Genomic DNA, 9,373 nt, shown 5'->3' on the forward strand with positions numbered 1-9,373 from the left:
TCAGTTAGAAAACTGTGCCCAGGAGAGATGGACAATTTAGAGGAAAGAATTTATTGTTATAAACACGGTGAGTGTCATACCAGCTCAGACCTCAAACACACTGTAGAACGTGGCACTCAGTAGAATACCAGTCAACGGCATGAACAAAACCCTGAGAGAATACGTAACACAACCCGTGTGTCCACAGAAACAAAAATAGGACCCTGCATGCTATGCCATGAACAACGGTAGCAACCACCAGATAGAAAAGACACACCACCAGGGTGTAACCAAAAAGCAATAACTGTAGACACAGTACACACTGGGACGGGCGCCCAGCATCCTCTACGGACCAAGAGAAAAGGATTTACCAGTAGGTACCAAAATCCTATTTTCTCATACGTCCTGGAGGATGCTGGGGATTCCAAAAGGACCATGGGGTTTATACCAAAGCTCCAAAACGGGCGGGAGAGTGCGGACGACTCTGCAGCACCGAATGAGCAAACATAAGGTCCTCAACAATCCGGGTATCAAACTTGTAAAGCATGGCAAAAACTTTTGACCCCGACCAAGAATCCGCTCGGCAAAGTTAAACCGCCGAGACTCCTCGGGCATTCGCCCAAGAAAATCCCGTCTTCCCAAAAGAAGGAACCTCCACCGACTTCGGTGACGGCAAAGCAGCCGTAGAACAAACATGCCAGACCGCATCACAGATTCAGCATGTAACAAACTGCATAACGCAGTCTCCCAAAGTAAGCTGGGAACATACCACATAAACAGGGTCTCTGTTACTCCAAACTAAGCCAAATAGATGACTTGCATACTCAAAACCCTGGCTAGAGCAAGGGGGTTTGAACTAGCTAATGCCTAAGTAACCCCCGGCATCAACAAAAGCCTGATTTCTGCGAAACCCCTCTTGGTAGAACTATCAACCGAGTACTCAATTCCTCTCTATCCACCTGAAAGATCAAACAAGGCTCTTGTGGGACAAGACCACCACTTCCGACACCCGCCTTGCGGACGTCGAAGTCAAAAACCTGACCACTTTCCAAACGAGAAAATTTTCCGCAAAAAAACGTAATAGTCTTGCCTTCACATCGGCTTGTAACGTATGGATAAGCACGACCTAGCTGAAAGTCCTCCATAGGAGCCTTCCTGGATACACACCGAGACACATAATTACTCCAACAACGGTTGTAACGCTGTGCCGTGAGTTCTTTCCAAGCCGGAAGAATTGAAGAAACGACTTCACTGGGAACACCCATTCAGCTTAGGATACGACCTTCAACCGCCCCGCCATTAGACGCAGCCGCGGTAAGTCCTGATACACGCCCTGATCTTGTTGTAACATTACCTCACGTAACGGAAGAGGGCAGTAATTTTCTATGAGTAAACCATGAAAACTGGATAGCCAACCCTCTCTGGTTAGACCGGAGTTCAGAGGATCATCGATCATCTTACGCTTACCACTGCCAGAAAAGTGAAAGCGGAGAGGCCACCTCGACCGACTAAAAACAGTGTCACAAGGATGTCCGCTGCTATATCCTGAGTGTCTCTTAACCTGGAACCCTCTCCTCGAGGTCTCACGTTGAGGCGAAACGCCAACATGTCCAATTGCGACACTCCACAAAGACTTGGCACGTCTGGGAAAGCTTCTCAATAATGACAGTATTTTTCCCGGCTGAATATCATGTCGCAAAGGAAATCTATGTCTCCGTCGTTTACCTCCGGAATGAAGACTGCTAACATAGCGTTTACCAGACTTCCCCCTCAACTGCAAACAGCGCATCTTCTGCCATTTTCGTGGTTTTTTTTTTTGTTCCGCCCTAGCGGCTTACTTACGCCATTTCTGACAAGGCTTCTGGCAGAATTAACACGGCAGAGCATGAAGAACACGTTCGTCTAAAATAGCTCTTAATTCCAAAACTTACAGCAGACAAGTTTCCCAACCTGACCTCATCCTCTGGAAATACGTCCCTTGCAAAGGACTGCTCCCCAGCTTCGGAGATCTATATGCACGGACACCAAGATCTAAACCTTTATCCCTCTGGAAGGAAAAAAAATCGAGCAGACACCACAGGAGCGATGTCCTGGCCGTTTTGATTATATTCCGGTGGATGCGCAGGTGTGACCCGGACCACATTTCCAACTGGTCCCATGAAAATCACTCTGGTATTAGACCTGCTCTCCGAAAAAAAACCTCTCATGCCGCATCCATCTGTCTTCTTAATGGAACCTATTGATGAGGTGTCACCTCAAAGTCGATCCAACTCTGGACCCTCAGACCTCTTTCCACAGGAAAACACCAAACCTTAACCGGTCAGTATCCACTCTGAAAACCACTTCTGACATCTGCGTCGTTGGGAACAACAGGCCCATTTCTGCGCCGAAGAACCGTCAAATAAACAAGGATATGCACCTTTTTACAGGGACAACCAGACAATGTCCTGAACGTGACGCACCTCTGTAAGGCGTTGCGTGTTACCTCCCCTTCCATAGGGGAGAGGCAAAATCTATTAGAAAAAACAGTAAGGGGAAACAACCGTAACTCAGAATGTTCCCCTTTGGCTTCTATAAATAACTCACATGTCGTAGTCTATTCCTAGACTAACTGAAAATTAGTGGACAAGTGGTCACTGAAGTGGGGACCAGCCAGATAGACTCAGCGACAAGTGGTGTATATAGTGGAAACAGAAACTACATCCACTTCTGCGAACCTAACCAGGTTGCAGAACACTTACCTTTTCACCTTCCACTGTCTACACAGAAAAGGAAAAAGAACGGTCTCGAACCGGTTAAACGACTGCATCCCACAAAAGAATGCGTCATCCACCGTTGTGAAGGAGGTTAACTCACGAATTTAGCCTTATCAGCGGATACCGCCGAGATTAACTGAAGAGAGGCCACACCAAACAGCTGTATACCTCCCACCAGCATCTCCCGGAGATCTCCTCCGCATTTTTCCGGTCACACCACCTGCTGTCACTTGGCAGCCTGCTGTAATGTTATAAGGAAAAATAAACATAGGCAAGCCCTACCCACTCTGGGCAGGATAATTCTATTGGATGCTTACCCAACTACCACACTCCCTCAAGTGCATACATTGCAAATAAGGTCAAAGTATAGAAATAAAATTTCACTTAGCTGCCTGTGTATGATCCTTTGCGACCGGGCTCTGCGTCGACCAGGAGTTGACTGTCATAGATTTCTCTCCGCGTTGTGAAGAGATTAATATTCAGACTCCTTGAGAGCATCGAAACCAACTCGTCCCGGCCAATCTAGAGCTTAATCAACAGAGCGACCAGCCCATGAGAAGAATACCATTATTTCAGCGTTCATGTATATACATCATGTAATACACAATATAACACATATATCGTAATCATGCATATATAAAGTCATATCTACACATAAATACATATAGACATAACCTATACGCAAGTGGATTGTCAAGACCCGTCAGGTCCCTAGTGACAGTAATGTGTATGACCATGTACTGACATGCCCCCGATGTGGATCTACCAGGAACTTTACGGACGACAGAAACTGAGGAAATGTCGACAGCCCGGAATAGTAAGCGGCAGAATAATCACAATCTTGGAAACCCCAAGGGGTCTGAGGGAAGCATACCTCTACAATTGTAATAACACTCCCCCTACTTATATATAAACAAAATATAGAAATACCAATACAGGCACCAGGCAATAACAGCTTGTTAATTCTTTTAGCCAGGCATTACCGTTGATGCCGACAGGGCATCGACCGACCGCCGTGTCTCCCCTAGTGTGTTTACTTGTTTTTTTAAGCACACAAAAGTAACCTGTCAATACTTAGTTGTTTGAATCAAGTACCGGCGAAACCGACAGTTATCCCCACAGGCGCCTTTGACAAAGCCCTCACACCTGTCGACACACGTCGACTAACCAATAGTGAGTAAATAAAACAGGGAAACAGTGTATTTATGTATTACAACAAGGATTCTGCGTCCATTATCAATCCTAATGCTGTATGACACCCATACAGCATTAAAACACTCTGTGTCCCCCTTCCTTCTTAGTATACAGCAAGTCCCGGTGGGGAACTTTGGAAAATGGCGCTGACCCCTCTGTGAGGTCTAAGCTCCGCCCCTTCCCGGCGCACTTAAGCCCGCTCGACAAAAAATTAATTATATATATATATATATATAAAACCCTATATTGAGCCGGGGGACCCTATACACAGGGAGATTACACCTCTGGGAGGGCAACACAGTCCAAACATTGCGTTCCCCACTGTTTGTTCTTGGCGGGGACAGCAGGGAAAAATGGCGCTGACTCAGTGTGTGAGGCTAAGCTCCGCCCCTCTCGGCGCGCTATAGCCCCCCTGGATCTGAAAACCAAAATAGGCCGAGTACTAAATATAGGGTATATATATATATATATATATATATATACTCAGCACCATGCTGCTCAGGGCGCCCCCCTGCGCGCCGTGCACCCCAGACAACGTTCGGGAAGCGGGAGTTCCGGCGCATCGCGCACCTGCCGCTCTCAGGTGGGTCCCCGTGTGCGGCGCCCAGGAGCTCTAACTATCTATGCTGCCCCGGGCGCCACCACATCCCGGCGCCCTGTACCTCATGGCGGCCGACGGGGTCTGTATACGGAGCCCCCGGCAGCGAGAGTAAGAACTGTTAAAACTGACTCGCTGCCCAGGGCGCTCCCCCCCGCGTGCCCTGCACCCGTATAAGCGGTGGCGGGGAAATAATTAAAGTATACTGGCGGGGGATGAACCACGGTGCCTCGGCACCTAAATGCTTTTTTTTTTTTCCAGTTGTTCACATTAAGCAGACCAGTAACATGCGCCCAGGGCGCTCCCCCCCCAGCGCCCTGCACCCTGTGAGTGCCGTTGGTGTGTGGGAGCATGAAGAGCAGCACTACCACTGTACTTCCATTACTGAAGTCTTCTGCCGTCTGAAGTCTTCTTTTCTTCCAATACTCACCCGACTTCTTTCTTCTGGCTTCTGTGAGGGGGTGACGGCGCGGCTCCGGGAACAAGCAGCTAGGCACACCAAGTGATCGAACCCTCTGGAGCTAATGGTGTCCAGTAGCTGAGAAGCAGAGCCTTGAAACTCACAGAAGTAGGTCCTGCTTCTCTCCCCTCAGTCCCACACTGCAGGGAGCCTGTAGCCAGCAGGTCTCCCTGAAAATAAAAAACCTAACATAAAGTCTTTCAGAGAAACTCAGTAGAGCTCCCCTAGTGTGTGACCCATCACTCCTGGGCACAAAGTCTAACTGAGGTCTGGAGGAGGGGCATAGAGGGAGGAGCCAGTTCACACCCAGTTTAAGTCTTTACAGTGTGCCCAAGCTCCTGCGGATGCGTCTATACCCCATGGTCCTTTTGGAATCCCCAGCATTCTCTAGGACGTATGAGAAATAGAGGTACATTAATGAAAAGCGTGAGTAACAGTCATCAGTCTGCTTGTGAAGGTCTCTAGAGTGCAGGCCTCTTGGACTGTGCAAGGCAGTGAGTTCCATGGTCAGGGCTACAAAGCTAAACATTCAACCCATAAATGAATGACAGGAGATTCTTGGTACTGCTGGTAACAGTCCTTTATCTGTAGTAGCAAGCAAGCAGGGCAGTAAGGAGGCAGAAGCTGCTTCTAGTACCTTGGACCATGTAATGTTGGGCTGGGAAGGTCAGTTAGCCAATTATGAAATAGATTTGTCATCTTACAGGCAGCCGGTGAAGGGAGTAGAGAATTGGTGTTATGCGGCAGGAACGGGCTGGTTAGGTAACAGCTTTGCTGCTGCATTCTGTACTAGCTGCAAGCTCTGTAATTCTTTTGCTGGGAGACCCAGGTAGATGGCATTGCAGTAGTCTATGAACTTCTGAGGGAATCAAGTGCTTGATTCTGGCTATGGTCCACAGATGGAAGAATGAGGATTTGTATGTGGCAGATACCTGATGTCTGTGTCAGCCACATACCAGGACAACACAAAGATTCAGCACATGTTCAGTATTTTCAATTCTGTACACCAAAGCATAAATCCAGATGGTTGGTAAAGTCTTGTCCTTTGTTGGTGAGCTTCTATTATGTTTCACAAAGACTGAGTCACAGCCAACTGGCATCATCCACCCATGGCGCTCAGCTAGACAACCATTTAGGATTGGTATTAGGTTCTCAGTACATGGAGCAAAAAGCAAGTCATCTGCATAGCAGTGGTAGACCAGGCCAAGACGTCTGATTATATCACCCAGTGGTAGCATTTATATTGCATAAAGCATAGGAGATAAGGTTGACCCTTGAGGAACATTGCATGACAGTGATAATTATACTCCAGAAGATGTAAATGGTTCCGTATTTGGGTAATGTCTAATATGTTCAACAAGAGCGGATTTATTTCTCTCACAGCATGAAAATGGCTTTTCACCTGTGTGACTCCTCTGATGTGTAACAAGATTTGATTTATATGCAAAACATTTCCCACACACAGAACAGGAATACGGCTTCTCACCTGTATGACTTCTCTGATGTAGAACAAGATGTGAGTTCCGTGCAAAACATTTCCCACACTCAGAACAGAAGTATGGCTTCTCACCTGTGTGATTTCTCTGATGTCTAACAAGAGCTGATTTATGTGTAAAACATTTCCCACACTCATAACATGGAAATGGCCTCTCACCTGTGTGACTTCTCTGATGTGCAACAAGATCTGATTTCCGTGGAAAACATTTCCTACACTCAGAACAGGAAAATGGCTTCTCACCTGTGTGACTACTCTGATGTGTAACAAGAACTGATTTCTGTGTAAAACATTTCCCACACTCAGAACAGGAATACGGCTTCTCACCTGTGTGACTTCTCTGATGTTTAACAAGATCTGATTTCCGTGCAAAACATTTCCCACACTCAGAACATGGAAATGGCTTCTCACCTGTGTGAGTATGCTGATGAATAACAAAATGTGATTTGAATGCAAAACATTTCCCACACTCAGAACAGGAAAACGGCTTCTCACCTGTGTGACTTCTCTGATGTGTAACAAGATCTGATTTCCGTGCAAAACATTTCCTACACTCAGAACAGGAATACGGCTTCTCAACTGTGTGAGTATGCTGATGAATATCAAAATGTGATTTGAATGCAAAACATTTCCCACACTCAGAACAGGAATACGGCTTCTCACCTGTGTGACTTCTCTGATGTCTACCAAGAACTGATTTAAATGCGAAACATTTCCCACACTCAGAACAGGAAAACGGCTTCTCACCTGAGTGACTTCTCTGATGTGTAACAAGAACTGATTTAAATGCGAAACATTTCCCACACTCAGAACAGGAAAACGGCTTCTCACCTGAGTGATTTCTCTGATGTGCAACAAGAGCTGATTTCCGTGGAAAACATTTCCTACACTCAGAACAGGAAAATGGCTTCTCACCTGTGTGACTACTCTGATGTGTAACAAGAGCTGATTTCTGTGTAAAACATTTCCCACACTCAGAACAGGAAAACGGCTTCTCACCTGTGTGACTTCTCTGATGTGTAACAAGAACTGATTTAAATGCGAAACATTTCCCACACTCAGAACAGGAAAACGGCTTCTCACCTGTGTGACTTCTCTGATGTGCAACAAGAGCTGATTTCCGTGGAAAACATTTCCTACACTCAGAACAGGAAAATGGCTTCTCACCTGTGTGACTACTCTGATGTGTAACAAGAGCTGATTTCTGTGTGAAACATTTCCCACACTCAGAACAGGAATACGGCTTCTCACCTGTGTGACTACTCTGATGTGTAACAAGACCTGATTTCTGTGTAAAACATTTCCCACACTCAGAACAGGAAAACGGCTTCTCACCTGTGTGACTTCTCTGATGTGTAACAAGAACTGATTTAAATGCAAAACATTTCCCACACTCAGAACAGGAAAACAGCTTCTCACCTGAGTGACTTCTCTGATGTGTAGCAAGATTTGAGTTGCATGCAAAACATTTCCCACATTCAGAACATATCAGTGGCCTCTCACCTGCCTTAGCTGGATGATGGGTAATACGCTTTGTGTTCTGTGTAAAACATTTGGCATCTACAGAACAGGGAAACTCTGTATCTACTGTCAGAGCTGTAACAGATGCACCAATATCAGAGTGATCAGGAGAACATTTCCCAGGATCAGGGGGATCAGCTGATAGAGCTGGATGTATAATTGGGATAATGGGGTTATCTCCTGGAGAATCCTGTCTACTGTCATTATCTGTTATTTCAGAATCCTGGGATACCATTAGATGTCCTTCTGAGATATTTCTGCTTGTGTGTCCATCTGCTGGAAATAAAATACATTATGGAAATATAAAATGAGTAGACAAGACCCAGGGTGTTAGAGGATACAATATATAATTCTATAACTGACATGGTTTACCTGTAATCATTGCTTTTATGTGTATAAAAAAAAAAAAAGATAGGATGCTTAGACTGGAGCTTGATCAACACTGAACGCTCATGTGGGATTACTAGAGGCGACATGGACGCTTATGTGGGATTCCTAGAGGTGACATGGACGCTCATGTGGGATTACTAGAGGTGACACTGATGCTCATGTGGGATTACTAGAGGTGACAAGGACGCTCGTGTGGGATTACTGGAGGAGACATGGCCGCTCATGTGGGATTACTAGAGGTGACATGGACGCTCATGTGGGATTACTAGAGGTGACATGGAAGCTCGTGTGGGATTACTAGAGGTGACATGGACGCTCATGTGGGATTACTAGAGGTGACATGGACGCTCATGTGGGATTACTAGAGGTGTCACTGATGCTCATGTGGGATTACTAGAGGTGACATGGCCGCTCATGTGGGATTAGTAGAGGTGAGACAGATGCTCATGTGGGATTACTGGAGGAGACATGGAAGCTCGTGTGGGATTACTAGAGGTGACAAGGACGCTCGTGTGGGATTACTGGAGGTGACATGGCCGCTCATGTGGGATTACTAGAGGTGACATGGACGCTCGTGTGGGATTACTGGAGGAGACATGGACGCTCATGTGGGATTACTAGAGGTGACACGGGCGCTCATGTGGGATTACTAGAGGTGACATGGACGCTCATGTGGGATTACTAGAGGTGACATGGACGCTCACGTGGGATTACTAGAGGTGACATGGAAGCTCGTGTGGGATTACTAGAGGTGACACGGGCGCTCATGTGGGATTACTAGAGGTGACATGGACGCTCGTGTGGGATTACTGGAGGAGACATGGACGCTCATGTGGGATTACTAGAGGTGACATGGACGCTCGTGTGGGATTACTGGAGGAGACATGGACGCTCGTGTGGGATTACTAGAGGTGACATGGACGCTCATGTGGGATTACTAGAGGTGACATGGTTGTAATAATAAAACACCAAAGAAGAGA

General features: G+C 46.5%; 1 protein-coding gene across 1 annotated transcript; it reads right to left on the minus strand.

The window, feature by feature from the left end:
- Window positions 1–5,392: 5,392 nt before the first annotated feature.
- LOC134983678 (oocyte zinc finger protein XlCOF6-like) lies at window positions 5,393–8,266 on the minus strand. The gene has a single exon (XM_063949343.1). The coding sequence runs from the start codon at window positions 8,236–8,238 to the stop codon at window positions 6,289–6,291; it is 1,950 nt and encodes a 649-aa protein (XP_063805413.1). The 5' UTR covers window positions 8,239–8,266; the 3' UTR covers window positions 5,393–6,288.
- Between the last annotated feature and the right edge of the window lie 1,107 nt (window positions 8,267–9,373).

The sequence above is a fragment of the Pseudophryne corroboree genome, assembly GCF_028390025.1.
Source record: "Pseudophryne corroboree isolate aPseCor3 chromosome 3 unlocalized genomic scaffold, aPseCor3.hap2 SUPER_3_unloc_20, whole genome shotgun sequence".
NCBI lineage: Eukaryota > Metazoa > Chordata > Amphibia > Anura > Myobatrachidae > Pseudophryne > Pseudophryne corroboree.